At 40.4% G+C, this 19,031-nt stretch overlaps 2 protein-coding genes across 5 annotated transcripts in view; both read left to right on the top strand.

Moving 5' to 3' along the window:
• PGGT1B (protein geranylgeranyltransferase type I subunit beta) overlaps nucleotides 1–11,880 on the top strand; it is an 84,888-nt gene extending 73,008 nt beyond the window's left edge. For both annotated transcript variants that reach the window (XM_082378354.1, XM_082378353.1), the window contains one exon: nucleotides 10,261–11,880. The gene's annotated coding sequence lies outside the window, so the exon portion shown is untranslated. The remainder of the gene's footprint in view (nucleotides 1–10,260) is intronic.
• A 2,049-nt stretch (nucleotides 11,881–13,929) lies between these two features.
• Nucleotides 13,930–19,031, top strand: part of TRIM36 (tripartite motif containing 36) — a 46,633-nt gene continuing 41,531 nt past the window's right edge. For all 3 annotated transcript variants that reach the window (XM_082376663.1, XM_082376661.1, XM_082376662.1), the window contains exon 1: nucleotides 13,930–16,120. In XM_082376663.1, the coding sequence (XP_082232789.1) occupies nucleotides 16,058–16,120 (63 nt within the window). In that variant the 5' untranslated portion in view covers nucleotides 13,930–16,057. The remainder of the gene's footprint in view (nucleotides 16,121–19,031) is intronic.

The following is a 19,031-nucleotide window of genomic DNA, read 5'->3' as shown; positions in this document are numbered from 1 at the left end:
TTTTATCTACAAAACATTACTCTCAGATTTCCCTTTCAAAGAGTAAATGTCCATTATTAGAACTTTCACTTGTCTTTTAAGGAAAGAAAGGAAAAGAATATTTGAATCAGATTTTCAGGGGATTTCTTGAGTTATGCATGATTATGGCTAAAACCTTTCTTTTGACCTCAGTTTCTCCATTTGTAAGGTAGATATGTTCATTCATTCATTGAATATATATTTGTGGGCTTAGTAGGTGTTGGATACTTTATATATGATAGTCATTTTTGTCTCATTGTTAACAAAATAATGGGGTAACATGTAACAAATTATTTAGAGTTTGTTACTCAGTGAGTACTTTTACAGTTAAATAGAAAGTACTTCTTTTCATACAGGTAAACCAAATTTGGAATATTGAAAAAAGAAACTTAAAACTCCTTCTGGAATCATGAGATAGAAAGATTTCAGCTAGGTACCATTACACATAGTAAAACACGTATTGTGAATGTTTACATGAAAGGATACTGGAAGATAAATATTAACAATTTTCCTTTTTAAGAGTAAACAATATACTATGAAATGCCTGTGTGAAATACAGCGTTCCCCCCTAGCAAGCTGACGGAACTCTAAAATAGATATACCTGCAGCAAATATTCTTCTCATTTATATTAATGTAGCTATATTGCTGCTTCTCTAGGGAAATACCTTATAAATAGTGTCACTGTGTTCCAGAAATTATGTTAGAAAGAAAATCATAGTAGAATCCTCTATAATGGGAAATGTCATAATAATGTTTCCCCTGATAGAATTCAAAATTGTGCATGTCTCAGTAAATGAAGAGATAGGAGTTCAGAGTCAGAGCCTGAGGCTGTGCCTGGGGTATTGCGGTTTATTCTCAGTTTGTTACTGATTGTAATTACCTTCTGACACTGGCCACGCCAGTCAAACTATGGAATTCCCCACTTTCTTTTGCCAGGGTACATGGGCAGCAGTGTCTGTGGGGGAACCTTGGAGCTCCTGGGAGCTTCGGGACGTAGTTGAAGACCTGTGGGCATTAGGAAAGGGGCCGCAAAAGTGGTTTGAGCCCTTAAAAGAGAGTATATCTGTTTCACATCACGAAAGACTCAGATCCCTCCATTTCAATTATGGATTCAAATAAGAAGCAGGTGAAGTAAAGCCAAGTCGGTGAGGAGAACTGAGGTAGCAAGAAAAGCCAGATTCTGAAGGAGATGTTCTGTGGGAAGGGAGTACATATCGTAGTTACAGAAAAGCAGCAGACAGGTTCATAGATACAATTCTCAATGTGCTTTCCCGTTGTGCCATTAATCTTATTCAGAAAAAGGTGCTCTTTTAAAACTTTTAAGCATACACCATAGCTTCCCTCTGCCTTGGCTGGCCAGTTTGTAGGTGAAAATGTGCCTGCTTCTTGGCCAAAAGCTTGTCCTTCCTACTGCTCAAGGTCAACACTATTTTTATAGTATGATGCTTATAGAATCCCTTTCTTAGCATTTTATTCTACTCTGCAAATTCCTTCCCAGATATTTCTCCCCTCTGTAATAGAACAGCAGTGCTCGAAGCCCTAGCAAATACTTAGGTTAAGCAGTAAGTCAGTGGCCAGTATTGATGTTGTTAACATTTTTAACTCCAAATTAATGGAGATATGAGCTGTGTTCTTTGTTGAGGACCAGTGACACAAGAAGGAGATTTTCAAAATATGTCTTTGTGGCAAAATAAAACAAAGCCACACTTTATCACTTTTGCCAGAGCCAATGAACTCTGCTACGTGATAATCTTACACTAATTTCTTCCTCAGAATACACCCCCATCTCCTCACTCACTGCCACCAAAACCAATACCAGATCTGAATCTGAGGTCCTGAAAATGATCCCTTCTCCTTCCTCCTATATCTTCACTCCCCTAAGTCTCACAAAACAAACAACCCTCTAAAATAAACAAGGAATTATTAGAGGAAGATGGTTGTTAGAACCAGCCCACTTATCTTATTTCCAGCACTAATAAGTAACTTCCTTTATCCCTGGCTTATAACATCTCAAAGCAACAATGTACTCAAGATCCTTCAGGATGGTTAAAAAACATCGATGCTGAGCTATGAGGCAGGAGGAATAATACAAGTGGACCTTTGCCCCAGGAGGATGACTGAGGTCCTGCAAGGAGATTCTTTAGCCTCGCAAAGAGCAAACTTCTGTGGCAGTAACACAACCAGGCATGATGATAGAAGCAGATCAAAGAAACTAAAAACGGAGTATGTGGTTAAATTAGTTATGATGATGATGCAGCTGTATTGATCAGAGGCAGTTTTCTCTCTTAACCCTCCCTTCCCCGTACCTATAGAAGGTGTCATCCGCCAAAGAATTATGCCCCAATGTGAACAGGTTGGGGGATAGGGGTGGAATTAGTGATTAGGACCTTAGTTAAGAGAAACCTGGTTATCCAATATAGTTCTAGCATATCTAATGACAAACAAACCAATGATCTCTGTGCATATCTCATTTCCTAGGAAAGAAATGGTATATCATTTCACAGTGTACCTTGCAGGAAAAAAAGGTTCTGCCCTCCCTACCAAGATCATATTACCTCAGCATCAAAAAATCTCATACAAAATTGAAGCTTTCAAAACACAGCATGGTATTAAAAGGACATTTATATTTTAAGAACCTTGTTTATCTTGTTCACTGCTGAATCTGCACTGCCAGAACACTGCCAGGCACACAGTAGGCGGTCAGTCATATTTAATGAATGAATGAGTGTTGTTGGTATACATATCAAGACTCAGTGAATGGAGGTGGGATGCAGGCAGTGCAGTCTCCGCTCAGCAGCGAGTCTTGTGCAACCGCAGTCTCCTAAGATAGCCTGAGTTGGCCATCCTAGGCTTCCTCCTGGGCCAAGTCTTGCTTGCTAGAGAAATAAGTGTCCTCCGAGGACGAATTTAGGATATGCGCACGCAGTTCCAACTTTGCAATTTGGGAAACTCTGAGACAAGAATTGATCCTCTGTCCTTAAACAAACCACCCCAAAGCAGTTTGCCCCCCTCTTTGGGCCACACATTGTCTGTGATAAACTTCTAAAGAAAAGAAACTGCTAGAAAATACAATATCCTTTTTACCTCAAGGGAAAGGGGATTTAAAAAGAAAACTCTTCTTAATGTTGCTGAGGTAACCAGCATTTCATTTGGAGAAAAAAAAAAAATCCTTATTCTGATGCAGAGGAGAAAAAAAATGTTGGTAGCTGACCAAGTTGGTTCATTCTAAGAAGAAATTTTAAGAATTTGTCCCAAATGGGTGTTGAAAAGTCGTGTAGGAAAGGCATATTGTGACATATCTCCATAACAGACAACTTTGGCTAATGTATTACTGCCTTTCTTCCTAACAGTTAACATTTTATGGAATTAAACCAAAAAGCATATTATGGAAAGGGAAGAAAATGTTAGGTAGATGTGCTTAGTTTTCTGGTGGTATTTAAACTGATTGGAGAGTACTAGAAATAATCAGGTTCCAGCAAGAATCTAAAAATGGCATCAATTTTGAATTTTGAACAAGGTGGAAGATAGAGCCATGCAAAGGCCTCTGTCCCTCCCATTCCAAATTCGTGGAAATGACAGATCTTTTTTTGTTTTTTTAAAAAATTCATAGTAGTACTAGAAAACAGAAATGGATACACAGGACGGGCCAGAAATTATTATAAGGAATCCTGAAGTATGCAAAGCAGATGGAATAATGTTAACAGAGAAAAGCTACTACCTAAAAATGGAAATGACTGCAAATGTGCTACTGACTCAGGGCAGATACAGGGAACAGGAAGAATCCTAGGCCACCAGAAAGTGACCAGTTGGGACAAATGTGGACATTAAAGCAAAAATGCTGAAGAACATGTTGGTACATCAGATTCAGTAATGTATTAATAGATTTATGTATTATAACCAAGCAGGATTTATCCCAGAAGAGGTTCAACACTGGAAAAAAAATTAATGTAATTCACTCTATTACTAGATTAAAAATGGAAATCATACAGTCATGTAAATAGATGCCTCATAAAAGAATTTGATAAATTTCAACATGTATATCTAATAAAAAAATTCTTTTTAGCATAGTAGGAATAGAAAAAACCTTCTTAACCCAATAAAGGGTATTATTAACCCAAAATCCTCAACCCACAAGATCCGCAGGTACAAAGGTGAATTATTTGAATGGTTTCCATTAAAGTCAGAAATAAATCTAGAATGACTGTTATCATTTCTGCTATCCAACATTATAATGAAAGTTATAACAAAATAAGAAAAAAAAATCTCTAAATATTGGCAACAAATAAGAAAAATGACCTATGTTTATTCAGATAATTTTTTTTTAATTCCAGGAGAATCAACTAACAAACTATTAGAAATAGTAACAGAGCCCAACAATGTGACCAGAAACAAAATCAATAGACAAAATCTTCAGCCTTAGACTGAATGTATGTGTCCCCTCAAAACTTCTTGTAGGCTTCCCTGGTGGCGCAGTGGTTGAGAGTCTGCCTGCCAATGCAGGGGACACGGGTTCGAGCCCTGGTCTGGGAGGATCCCACGTGCCGCGTAGTGGCTGGGCCCGTGAGCCACAATTACTGAGCCTGTGCGTCTGGAGCCTGTGCTCCGCAACAAGAGAGGCCGCGATGGTAAGAGGCCTGTGCGCCACGATGAGGAGTGGCACCCGCTTGCCGCAATTAGAGAAAGCCCTCGCACAGAAACGAGGACCCAACACAGTCATAAATAAATAAATAAAATAAATTTTAAAAAAACAAAAGCAAAAAACTTCTTGTATTGAAATACTAACCCCCAGTGTGATGGTATTAAAAGATAGGACCTTTGGTATTAGAAGATAGGACCTCAAAAATGAGATTAGTGGCATCTATGAAAGAGATATTTTTCTTTCACGAAAAATGTCATGGGTATTTTGATAGGGATGACATTAAGTCTGTAGATTGGTTTGGGTAGTATGGACATTTTAACAACATTAATCTTCCAATCTAAGAACATGGGATATCTTTCCATTTCTCTGTGTCATCTTCAATTTCCTTCATCAGTGTTTTATAGTTTTCAGAGTTTAGGTCTTTCATCTCCTTGGTTAAGTTTATTCCTAGGTATTTTATTCTTCTTGATGCTATTTTAAATGGGATTTTTTTCTTGCTTTCTCTTTCTGATAGTTCGTTTTTAGTGTATAGAGGAGCAATAGATTTCTGTATATCAGTTTTGTATCCTGCAGCTTTACTGAATTCCTTGATGAACTCTAGTAGTTTTTTGGTGGGATCATGGTGTATGATCCTTTTTATATATTGTTGAATTTGGTTTGCTAATATTTTGTTGAGAATTATTGCATCTCTATTCATCAGAGATATCGGCTTGTAAATTTTTTTTTTTTGGTAGCATTTTTGTCTGGTTTTGGTATTGAGTAACGGTGACCTTGTAGAATGAATTTAGGAGTGTTCCATCCTCTTTAATTTTTTGGAATAGTTTGAGAAGGATGGGTATTAGCTCTTCTTTATATGTTTGATAGAATTCCCCTATGAAGTTGTCGGGTCCTGGCTTTTGTTTGCTGGGATTTTTTTTTTAAATTACAAATTCAATTTCACTACTAGTGATCTGTCTGTTCAGATTGTCTATTTCTTTTTCTTTCTGATTCAGTCTTGGAACTGAATGTTTCTAGAAATGTGTTCATTTCATGTGTTTCTTCTAGGTTTTCCAGTTTTTGGACATACAACTGTTTGTAGTATTCTCTCATAGTTCTTTGTATCTCTGTGATATCTGTTGTTATTTCTCCTCTTTCATTTCTTATTTTGTTTATCTGCATCCTCTCTTTTTCTTAATGAGCCTGGCTAAAGGTTTATTAATTTTGTTTATCCTTTCACAAAACCAGTTCTTGATTTCATTGGTCTTTTCAATTGTTTTTTTTTTGTTGTTGTTGTTGTTCTCTATTTTATTTATTTCCTCTCTTATCTTTATTATTTCCTCCCTTCTGCTGACTTTGGACTTTGTTCTTCTTTTTGTAATTAGGTTAGGCTGTTTATTTGAGATTTTTGGTATTTCTTGAGGTAGGCCTGTATCACTATAAACTTCCCTCTTAGAACTGCTTTTACTGTATCTCATAGATTTTAGAAAATTGTGTTTCCATGTTCATTTGTCTTGGGGTATTTTCGGATTTCCTCTTTGATTTCTTCATTGTTCCATTGTTTTTTTTAGTAGCATGTTGTTTGGTCTCCAAGTGTTTGTGCTTTCCCCATTTTTCTCCCTGTAATTGATTTCTAGTTTAAGACTGTTGTGGTCTGAAAAAATGCTTGATATAATTTCTCTCACCTTAAATTTGTTGAGACTTGTTTTGTGGCCTAGCATGTGATCCATCCTGGAGAATGTTCCATATGCACTTTGAAAGAATGTGTATTCTGCCATTTGGGGATGGAATGTCCGATAGATATCTCTTAAGCCCAACTATTCTATTGTATCATTTAAGACCACTGTTCCCTTATTGATTTTCTGTCTGGAAGATCTGACCATTGATATAAGTGGGGTGTTAATAGTCCACTGTTATTGGATTATTGTCACTTTCTCCCTTTATGTCTGTTAATATTTGCTTTACATATTTAGGTGCTCCTGTACTAGGTGCATATATGTTAACAAGTGTAATATCCTCTTTTTGTATTGATCCCTAATGCCCTTCCTTTTCTTTTGTTATAAACTTTGTTTTAAAGTCTGATATGAGTATTGCTACCCCTGCTTTCTTGTCATTTCCATTTGCATGAAATATCTTTTTCCATTCCCTCACTTTCAGTCTGTGTATGTATTTAGCTCTGAAGTGAGTCTCTTGCAAGCAGCATATAAATGGGTCTTGTTTTTTATCCAACCAGCCACCTAATATCTTTTGATTGGAGCATTTAGTCCATTGATATTTAAAGTAATTATTGATAGCTACATACTTATTGCTGTTTTGTTACTTGTTTTCTGGTTGTTTCTGTATTTCTTCTCTTTTTCTTCTTTTAGTTTCTTCTTTTGTGTTTCGATGATTTTCTTTAGTGGTATGCTGGTGTTCCTTTCTTTCTTTTTTTGTGTATCTGTTGTAGGTTTTTGATTTGTGGTTACCATGAGGTTCATATATGTTGACCTATAACTATGTCTACTTGTTTCAAACAAGTAGTCCTTCAGGTTCAAACACATTCTAAAAGATCTACATTTTTTTACTCCCCTCCCCAACATTTTGTGTTTTTTTTTTTAAAAGAAATTCACGTTGTTTTATTTATTTATTTATTTATTTATTTATTTATGACTGTGTTGAGTCTTCGTTTCTGTGCGAGGGCTTTCTCTAGTTGCGGCAAGTGGGGACCACTCTTCATCGCGGTGCGCGGGCCTCTCACTATCGCGGCCTCTCTTGTTGCGGAGCACAGGCTCCAGACGCACAGGCTCAGTAATTGTGGCTCACGGGCCCAGTTGCTCCGTGGCATGTGGGATCTTCCCAGACCAGGGCTCGAACCCGTGTCCCCTGCATTGGCAGGCAGATTCTCAACCACTGCACCACCAGGGAAGCCCCCATTTTGTGTTTTTGATGTCATATTTAACAATTTCATGTTTATCTTTTTAATAATTATTATAATTATAGTTGATTTTATAATTTTTTTGTCTTTTAATTTTCATATTAGCTTATTTAAGTGGTTGATCTTCAGCCTTTACTATGTATTTGCCTTTCCTATAGAAGACCCTTTAAGACTTCTTTTAGAGTAGGTTTAGCATTGATGAACTCTTTTAGTTTTTGCTTGTCTGAGAAGTTCTTTATCTCTCCTTCAATTCTAAATAATAATCTTGCTGGGTAGAGTATCCTAGGTTGCAGATTTTTCCCTTTCAGTTCTTTGAATACATCATGCCACTCCCTTCTGGTCTGCAACGTTTCTGCAGAGAAGTCAGCTGATAGCCTTTTGGAGTTTCCCTTGTGTGTGATTCTTTGTTGTTCTCTTGCTACCTTTAGAATTCTCTCTTTTCTTTTACTTTTGCCATTTTAATTATGATATGTCTTGGTGTGGGTCTGTTGAGTTCATCTGGTTTGGGACCCTCTGTTTCCTATACCTGGATATTTTTTTCCTTCTTCAGGTTTGGGAAGTTTTCAGCCATGGTTTTGTCAAATATATTTTCAATTCCCTTCTCTTTCTCTTCTCCTTCTGGGACCCCTATAATGCAATTGTTGGTACACTTGACGTTGTCCCAGGGACCTCCTAAACTGTTCTCATTTTTTAAATTTGTTTTTCCTTTTGGTGGTTGATTGGGTGATTTCCATTATTCTATCTTCCAGATCACTTATGAGTTCTTCTGTATCACCTAGTCTGCTGTTAATTCCTTTTAGTATGTTTTTCGTTTCAGTTATTGTATTTTTCAGCGCTGACTGATACTTCTTTATGTTTTCTAGTTCCTTGTTAAAATTCTCATTGTGTTCATGTATCCTTTTCCATACTTCAGTTAGCATTTTTATTACTAATTCTTTGAATTCTTTGTCTGGTAAATTGTTTATTTCTGTTTCATTTCTTGTTTTTTCCCAGGGGTTTTCTCTTGCTCTTTCAATTGGGACAAACTCCGTTGTCTTCTCATTTTGTTTGACTTTCTTTGTCACTCTGAAATTGGGTGAAACAGTTACCTATTGTGGTCTTGAAGTAGTGTCCTTATGCGGGAGCATCCTCACTCAGTCTGTGTGTGCCCAGTGGCTTTGGTGGGGGAAGCTGAATCTCATGTGATCACAAGTCACATCTTTCCCCAGGGTGTGCCGGTAGCTATCACCATGGTAGGAGGTGGGGCTTGAGATGGAGAGGCTAGGGCTGGAGCCAGGTGTGAGCTAGGTCTTCCCGACTTTTCTGTGACCATCATCACCCTATCAGGGGTGGGGTTGGTCCCAAGTTACTGGAGCAGAAGTCTTGAGGATTGGGTCTGAGCCGGTTCTGTTCCCTTTAAGTGTGTGCTCTCTCCCCTCCCAGCACCAGTACCCTCACCCCAGAGGGAAGCAGTGCTGGAGCAAGAGGGGCTAGTGTGGGCACTTGGCATGAGTCAGGGTGTGGCCTGTCGCAGTTCGGCTGGGGTCAGAGACCCAGACTGCTTCTGATGTGCTGCCTATGTAAGCACCAGTAATGGCTGCCCCCGCCCTGCTCAGACGTCACATCAGCCACATTTTTGTCTCACTGCTGAGCTCTCTCCTTGGGCCTTGGCAGACCTTGCCCTAGTGTAGAGCTGTGTCATGATGCGAGTGTCTGGAGCTATCATTCATCTCAGGCTGGGGTACATGCAGGGGCAGTGGTATGCTGTCTCAATCCACTGTCTCTACCCTGCTTCAAGAGCAAGCAAGTGTTTGCGCACTCCTCACAAGTGGAGTCCAGGCTTCCCACAGCCCTCCTGTTAGTGCCACCGGCCCTCCAACCAGGCAAGCGGCTTGTCTTCCCTGTGTTGGACCCCAGGGCCAAGGCGCCCAATATGTGGCTTGAACCACTCACTCCCAGGGCAAATCTCCACCTGTGTAATCTCCTTTTTCCTCTGAGACCTCTCCCAGGAGCGCAGGTCCCAACCTGACTCTTTCTCTTCCCTTTCTACCTGATTCTGTGTGTAGCTTTCTTACAGGCTTGGTTGTACAGCAGTCCTTCTGCCAGTCTCCAGTTAGTTTTCAGTGAGAATTGTTCCACATGTAGTTGTATTTTTGATGTGTTCGTGGGGGTAGGTGAGTTCCACATCCTCCTACTCTGCCATCTCGATCTCCTCCCTTTCATCACTGATTTGAAATATCACCTTTATTACTTAGTAAATAAGCAGAAATCATGTAAAATCTAATCATAAGTTTTAATCTAGATTTTCTATTCTGTGTTATTGATCTATTCGTCTATTCTTATACCAGTTGTTCTAATTATTATGGCTTCATTTTTGTATTTGCTACAGCATTGTACTTTTATAAATTATCTTGGCCAATCTTGTGCATTTCTCTCTTTTAAAAAAAAAAATATTTATTTATTTTGGCTGCAGTGGGTCTTAGTTGTGGCATGTGGAATCTTCGTTGTGGCATGTTTAGTTGTGGCATGCGGACTTCTTTGTTGCGGCATGCAAACTCTTAGTTGCAGCATGCATGTGGGATCTAGCTCCCTGACCACAGATCAAACCCGGGCCCCCTACATTGGGAGTACAGAGTCTTACCCACTGGTCTTTTGAATTAATTTTAGAATTAACTTGACATGTTCCTAGAAAATCCTGAAAGTAATTTTATTGTGATTATTTTGGATTTACAGATTCATTAAAAGACTGAAGAAACATTGCTAACACATTGTCTTACAAATATACTAAAGGAGGTCTTCAGAATGAAAGGAAATGACTATAGATAGCAGGAAATGATAGGTACCAGAAATGATAAACTGTGAATAAATAAATTGTGTACATATATTTTTTTCATCTTCTCTTAATTTCTTTAAAAACACAGCAATCTTGTGTTAGATTGTGTAAAGCAGTAATTATAAGAATGTATTCTTGGGTTTATAACATACATAGGTGTTATATATACATAATATGTATGGCAGTGGAGGGAGGAGGATTGGAACTGTATTGTTAAGTTGCTGTATTTTACTGGTATTAAGTCAGTATTAACCTAAAGTAGATAGCGCTCAGTTAATACTTATATCATAATTCCTAGAGTAACTATTAAGAAGTAGTAATTTTGTTAAAATCAACAGAAGAATGAAATAGGTTCACTAAAAAAAATTTAACGCAAAAGAATACAGTAGAGGAGAAACAGAGGAAGAACAAAGACCTAAGACATGGAAAACCAACTTTACCTAGCTGATTCATGGAATGCTCCACCCAACAGAAGAATACACATGCCTTTTAAGCATACATGGAATATTACCCAAAACAGATAATATTTTAGGAAACAATCAGTAAACTACAACTCAAGAGCCAGACACCTAATTTTTTAAAACCATTTTTAAGTGTGAAGTTCAGTGGCATTATTTACATTCGTAATGTTGTGCAACCATCACCATTAACTATACCCCAAATTTTTCATCATCCACAACATAATCTCTGTACCCATTAAACAGTAACTCCCCATTCCCCTCTCCCTCCGGTCTGTCTAATCTACTTTCTGTCCCTATGAATTTGCCTATCCTAGACATTTTATATAAAGAAAATTATGTAGTATTTGTCCTTCTGTGTCTAGCTTATTTCACTTAGCCTAATGTTTTCAAGGTCTATCCATATTGTACCATATATCAGAAGTTCATTCCATATTATAGACAAAAAAATTCCATTATATGTATATACTACATTTTGTTTATCCAATCATGTGTTGATCAACACTTGGGTTGTTTATGTCTTTTGTTGATTGTGAAAAATGCAGCAATGAACACTTGTGTACAAACAAGTATCTCTTTGAGTCCCTGCTTTCAGTTCTTTTGAGTATCTACCTAGAAGTGGAATTGCTGGTAGTTTTATGTTTAACTTCTTGAGGTACCACTAAACTGTTTCCCACTGCATCATTTTATATTCCCATCAGCTATGTACAAGGCTTCCAATTTCTCCACATCATCACGAACACTTATTTTCCATTTCTTTTAAATTATAAGCATCCCAGTAGGTATGAAGTGGTATTGGGTTGCATTTCCCTAATGACTAATGATGGTTGAGCACCTTTTCATGTGCTTATTCAGTTGCCTATTTTTATAAATAAATGTTTATTGGAACATAGCCTCACCCACTTGTTTATCTATTGTTGACTGTGCTTTCATCAAAAAGACTGTATTGCTGCAAGTGCTAAATGTTTAACTAATATCTCACCCAGTAAGAGAAGGTTTGCTAACTCCCATGTTAGCCCATAAAAAAGCCTCAATATATTTTAAAAACATTGAAAAAAATTTTTTAAATGGTCTTTGTTTAAAACCAAATTAGATTAGAAATCAACAGGAAGAAATATGGGAAATCTAAATTATTTAGAAATTTGGAATAATTTGGAAATTAAACAACATATTTCTAGATGGCCTGTCACAAGGAAAAATTAGAAAATATTTCTAAATGAATAAAAACAAACCCACAATGTATCAAAAGTTATGGAATGTAGCTAAACCAATATTTAATGGTTAAAGATGGACTGTTTCTCTGCTACTATTGGGAATGAGGCAAGGATGTCAACTCCTGTCACTTTTATTCAGTATTATAATGGAGGTTCTAACTAGAGCTATGAGGCAAGAAAAATAAAGGCATACAGACTGGAAAGGAAAAAGTAAAACTTTCTTTAATTACGGATTATTGAATTTTACAACATTGCAAGATACAGTTTATTATGCAATTATTAGTTGCATTTCTGTGTACAAGCAATAAACAACCCAAAAATGAAATTAAGAAATCAAGTTCATTCACAATAATAAGATACTTAGCAACGCATTTAACAAAAGCAGTGCAATATATCTGAACACTATAGAGCACAGCTAAGAGAAATAAGAGAAAATCTCAATAAATGGAGAGATATTCCAATGTTTTAGAACTGGATTATGAGATGATTGCATAACTCCATAATTTAATAAAAATTACTAAACTGTACACTTACAATTGGTGAATTTTATGGTATGTAAATCATACCTCAATAAAGCTGTTAAAAAATTAGGTATTTTAAATGACCTTTCTAGATATAGGTGCTAGGATGCATTTGTGTCAGAAAGCTACATTTTATGTTTCCAATTTTGAAATAAAGACTGTTGAAGTAAATATGAGGGTCTATTAAAACCAGGATATTTTTATATTACTAATTCCAGTCTCTAACTCTTAAACTGCTAAACATTCATCATCATAGATTTCAACTTCTAAATTTGTACAATTATTTATTTGTGTCCACAGCTAAGAAAAACTTGGAATGTGTATTTTGTGTGTTATTTGTTAAAACTATTGTGTTATGTTGTTTACTATAAGGAGGGGAAAATAGGGTATCATGGATGAAAATGAAGGCAAAAGCTGTGGCTCTCTATAAGTTAGAGTTATTTCAGTAATCCGCATGGCAATTAAGCAGTTATATTGAAAAGTTTTCTCCATTAGATGGAAACTGACAATTAGATTTCCCACAGTGAGGGACTCTTTAATATTGCTAGACTTCTCAGTGTGAAAAATTCACACATCACGTAATCCCTCTATTAAATATCTTCTTTTAGGTGGGGAAGTTCCATGTGAAGCAGCATCTGTCATGCTACTTTTATTATTTTTGAGAAATGTGAATTAACTTTTTTCTTAATTTTGGTTCCTATGGGGAATGAAGTTAGATATTAATCTGTATGATATTAATCTTATTTTGTTCTTAGAAGTAAGAGAAATAATAAAGCAAATTTTGTTTGGCACCTACTGACTGATCCTGTGTCTTTGAAGTCTGTACAGAGAATTTCAAGGGAAATGTTAATGCAGTCTTCATTTTGTATGCCTGTCATCTTTGAAAGGTTCTTAATGCTCCATAGTGCTGTTCACTCAGTGACTAAATAAAGAGTGGTAAGTACCACCAGGCATCTGAGTAAATGCTCAGTGTCCAACTTGTGGGCACCTATCTGGACTCTCATGGGCAGTTCCACTTCTTGCCACTACAGCAGCTGATTCTAAGACCCTTGCCCCCAGCCCCATCTTGGCCTTGGGTGGGAATCCAGGCAACTGTTAAGCATATTTTGCCTGGAGTATTTCCTAATAGCAAGTGATCGGGTGGACAGATCTTTTGTAACAGCAACTTATTCAGGGAAAAGAGGAGCAGCTAGTGCTGCCAGATGGTAAAGGGATCCTTAGATTGGAGACATTAGCATTAAGAGCAGGAAGAGGTTAGACCATTTAGTTCAAAACCAGAAGAGGAACACCATTTAGTTCAAAACCAGTCATTTTACAGAAGAGAAAATTGAAACTCAGCAAACTGGGACTTCCCTGGCAGTCTAGTGGTTATCCCACGTGCCGCGTGGTGCAGCCAAAAAAGTGAAAAAAAAGAAGAAAGAAACTCAGGAAACTGAATGGACTTACCCCAGGGGTAGCAGAAACCGACAGTTTCCTGCTCAATATCTCTTTCTTCTTCTTCCTCACTAATAAATCCTTGATTTTGTTTAGAGTGGCAATGTTCCCAGAGTAAAATAATCACCTTCCCAGCCTTCCTTGTAACTATGGGTGGACATATGTCCTTGTTCTCACACGGGAGATGTAAGTGGAGGTCATTGGATGGGGTTTTGGGGGAAAGCTTTTTAAGGGGAAACATTTGGCTTTTTTTGTTCCTTTGTCTCTCCCTTCTTCCTGCTTGTCATGCCTGACATAAGACTAGTTTGGCTCTAACATCGTGATTTTTATTATGTGCCCAAATTCTTTCTGGGTGTGAAAAACTTTCTCTTTTAAAGCAATACCTCTTTCTGGCAATCTGTCAAGTATTGCTAATATTGGGGAGGAATGCATTCATGGATGCTACAGACCTTACTTGAATTCTGTTTAGTTTTCCTTATGGAAGCAAAGGGCATACACAAGGTTCTGCAGAACTTGAGAAGGACAAGAAGCTTCTAAACAAGAAGCATTATGATTTTGTCTTATCTCCTACTGAGCCCAACTGCGAACACCCAACACATTAACTTTTGCTGCTTGCTGTAAGAGGCGATCGGCACCAACTCAGAGAGAAAAGTTAACACACTGAAGAAGGAGCAAAGTTCTAGTGGAAGAAGAGTCAAGGAGCAACATTATTGGAGCTTTATGTGCAGGAAAAAAAAGAAAGAAATCATTATATACTTTTGGATTTCTGGACCAGAGAAGAGAAATCAGAAAATGACCAAAAGAAAAGGCAAACAAGAAAAATCCCTAAGGAAAATGGTTTCATTCTTGCAGTAAATCTTATAGTTGTGTCTAATCTAATCATAGCTGGCATTTCTTTTCTTTTCTTCTTTCTTTCTTTCTTTTTTTTTTTTTTTTTAAAGAAAAGCTCATGCCCTTATCACTTTCCTCCTTTTCAGGAACGATAAGAGGCTGCCTATAGTGGAGGAATAGAGTAGTCCTGACTTTGTTCCGCCAAGTTTTCTTCTCAAGAGAAGCAAAGATAGTCAGGTATGAGTGAAGCAGGGAGAAGACTAAGAGGCCGTTTCAGCTGCAGCCTCCTAGGGGAGCTGCTATTTTAAAAAGAAGTATAAAATGTGAGAAACATGCACTGAATGTTTAACTCAATCAATGAAATAAATAATTGGAAAGTGAGTCAGTAACTAGGGGTGAGAATGTCCAGGAATCTTGCTGGCAGGAATCCTTTTTTTTTTTTTTTTTCAAATTAAAGGAAAGTTGAGTATCAAGAGGATATAGAGATACAATCGACCTTACACACTTAGAGTGTTTAAAATACAATCCTGGTGTTTGTTCTCGTCTCAGAAGCGCTGGCTTGGTCTTTGTTACCTATTGGATTTCAGGAAGGCTGACTTGAGATGCGGCGTTGCCGCTTCCTGGGCCCTCACTTATTTTTTTTTCCGGCGCTGTCAGCCAGATCCTTTGTTGTGCCTGCTCTGCACTCATTCTCTCTGCCCTCGCACCTCCAGACAGTGGGATGAGGATTTTTCCTGGTCCTTTCTGCGTTGAGAGCTCCAGACAGCCACCGTCTCAGCCATCGCATAAAGGACGGCTTTAACTATCCAGTGGGTGTCCGGGCTGGGGCGGCGCCACGCCGGGAGCAGACAAGCTTTTGTGTAGGTGTTTGTCTCCGCAGCCGTCCGACCCCCGGCAGGAGGCGCGGGCCGCGACCCCCGAGGAGGCGGGGCCTCCGCGCCCTGCTCCGCCCGGTGAGGATTTCACGGTCGCCACCGCCTCCGCCGCCCTCGTTTGTTCCTTTACGTCGCCCTGCCCGGAGCTAAGAACGCCAGACGTGGCTGCCCAGGAGCCCTCTATGGCCTTCATCCCACCCAACCCCTTTTTTGCTTTTTCCCCCCGCTTTCTCATTTTTCCTCGTTAACAGCATACAAGCGGGGCGCTTGGCAAAACTCAGACTAAAAACAGAGCAAGAGAGAGAAAAAGAACGTATTCGATGCACCTGCCTGGTTCCTCCCGAGTTTGCGAAGGGTCGTAACCATGTCTGAGTCGGGGGAGATAAGTGAATTTGGCTACATCATGGAATTGCTAGCCAGAGGCAAGGTAAGTGCCGGGGCGCGCGGAGCCGCGGCCTGCGCCCCCACTCCAGGCACTACACGGCCTGTGGCTGTAGGCGTCCCGGGCCCTTGAAGCCGCCGGGGAGGGCGGGGCTGCAGTCCCAGGTCCGCGCTCTCAGCCAGGGCGCCCCAGCAGCTGCAGAACGCAAAGTAGACGCCTTCTTTTTTTTTTTTTTTAATTGCGCGGCATTTCTGAAATGAGCCAAAAGGCACTTGGCCCGCTGGGCGACCGCGGGGGCTCTCGGGACGGCGAGGGTCAAGATCTCAGCCTTCGAAGATGGGGAGGAGGGCCGGGCATTGGCCAGGGGGCTCTCCTTGACGCCCCCAGGGCTCCTAAGCGTGGTGACATCGAGGGGTTGACCTCGCCCGTCCAGGCGCGGAGCGAGGAGGGAGGGTCGGACCAGACGGTGAATAGGCGAGGAGGGTGGGATCGGGTTCAGCAAGCAGTCCGACCTTGTGGCGGATAAATAGGAGCAGAACCCCCGTTCGCCAAGCCTTGGCATTATCAGCACTCCTTCCAGGTCCTTGGCCGTTGTCCCAGGTCGGGAACATTTCAAACATCCTTCCTTTGGTGGGGAGGAGATGCTAAGGCACCGGATTTCAGCCAGGCACCTGTCCCGGAGCCCTTTAGAAACCCAGGCTGGCGCTGTCGGTGGCGCGTGGTGACCGCGCCCTCGGCCGGGCCAGGTGGCGCCGCGCCTAAGCTGAAAGCCTTGCGGGGAGGCGGGCCTCCGCGCTGCATCAGAGAAAGTGCCTGGAGAGGCACCTAATTGGTTTACAGGCGGGAAGTGTCGGGAAATGCGAAAGCTGCGCGGTGCGCGGCCTGCCGGGATTCGCCTGTGGCTAGAAGGCGAGAAACGGCGTCCGCGTTTGTTTTCTGCACCTGGAGTTTCGAGAAAAGGTTGTGGCACAGACGAGAAAAGGAGGCCCTGCGCAAGGTCATCAGAAAGGAGAAGGATGATCTGTAGCTCTGGTGCGAGCACCTGAAACACCAGTCTCATACCTCACTAACCCCAACTCCGTGGATGCTTCAGGCCAGACAGTCCCGCGGCTCCCGGTGCTGGGGAGCCGGTTAACGCCCTCCCAGACGGAAGCATCCCCGGCGAACTGTGAGCCTCCCTGAATTCTCTCTCCTGTTCTGCAAACACGGAATACACTCATCCGAAACAGAATACTTATGAACATTTCGAAGGTAGAGGCTGTGCTTCGGGCCGTCCCTATCATTTACACCCCGGACCAGAAGTACAAATGGAGGACCCTGGTTCTACTTTTCTTCGAATCCTGGGGCTCCATCCTACAATTCGAGGGGCCTCCTGCACATGCATAGGGACATCCTGACCAGTATCTCCAAGCTCCTTGTCGCCCCAAACAGCTTCCCCTTGGCCACCAGCACCTTCCCCCTCCCCGCCCCGTCTGGGATGCGTACTACAACCCTCTCTACCCTCTGGAGGACCGACCCTGGGGAAAGAAGTCCAGAAGGAAGTGCTGGCTCTGAGCGAGGAGCCTTGCCGCCAGAGGGCCAGAAACTGGCTGTCTAAAGCACACAGCAGGACCCTGGTTGCCTAGGAACTCGGGGGGGGGGGGGGCGGGGAGAAGGAAAGAGGATGCCTTTTGTTGATTGCAAAATAAATGTACCACTCTTGATGGGATCGGGAATAGGATGATGGAGAGGTGAGTTTAGGCCCGTGGTGCTCAGACATTCTTCAGAGAAAGCCAGAATTGTATTAGTTGCCTAATACTTTCCTTCAATAGCAGGCAACACTTGATATACGGAGAGAATAGTTTTGAGGTGGGACCCAGGGATCTGCAAGTTGACATCCCACGTGATTATGAAGCAGGCAGGTGAACTTCTCATGAATACTAAATGGGCGAGTAGGGCAGAATCACTAGTGAACCCTTAAAACTTCTTATAATAAAGTCAGGTGAACAAAAACCTCTCAGAATTAGCATTGTGTTTCACAATATGCTCACTGTAATGAAAAAACAAAACCCAAGTAACCTTCTGGCTTCATCCACTGAATTTCTCTGCCTCGCTCTCCATTAGGTGGACCCTCTTCACTAGGTTTCAGTAATGGGCCTGCAGCAAAAGCAGGAGCAGGAGCTCAGCTGACTTCCAAAGTTAGAGAGGCAGGTATCCCTGTGAAATGTCTTGAGTTGGAAAGTAGGCTCTCACAGTGAGATCTTAGGACAGTTCCTCCCTCTGCCTTTTATTTGGCGGGGTGGGGCGTGAGGGGTCAGGAGTAGCCTCCTAACGATTACAACTCAAGCTTATTCTCTGCCCACTTTCCTCACAGCTCCGCCTCCTAACTCTATTTAAAACCCTGCTTATATATGTGATTATACAGGATTTGAACACAGAATACCTCGCTGAGTATTAGCCATGGACTACCGGACCTTTGACTTGCTTTATTTTCCTCTGAGAAGTTAGGTTCCACTTTGTAGCTCAAGTTGGTAAGGTAAAGAATAATGTGAAACTGATCTAATTACACCAAGCTCATGGAGTTAAAAAAAAAAAAAAAAGAGCAGAGGCTCTTGTCTTCCTAACCCCCTGCCCTTTCCTTCCCTTCCTTCAAAGTTGAGGGGTTGACCATCATCATAATTTCTTTCACTTGTCTCTGACGGCTTTAAAATTTTACAATGTTTAATACATGCTCATTGCAAAATATTCAAACTTTACAGAAAATTTTACAGAGTAAAAGGTGGAACTTCACTTCCACCTCCAATCTACTGCATTTCCCAGTGGCAGCAGTTTGCTGTGTGTCTATTTCAAATTAAATTAGCTTACTGCTGTGTTCTTGAATGTGGGAGGTGAGCCTTTCATCTTAGAGTAATATAAAACCCACATGACAAAGTTGATCATCTAGTTTTACTCTATTGTGATGATTACTTTAATATTT

This window comes from Balaenoptera borealis (assembly GCF_965194805.1).
Source record: "Balaenoptera borealis genome assembly, chromosome: 2".
Classification (NCBI taxonomy): domain Eukaryota; kingdom Metazoa; phylum Chordata; class Mammalia; order Artiodactyla; family Balaenopteridae; genus Balaenoptera; species Balaenoptera borealis.
The sequence above is the reverse complement of the archived record's forward strand: the minus strand, read 5'-3'. Positions and strand labels throughout refer to the sequence as shown.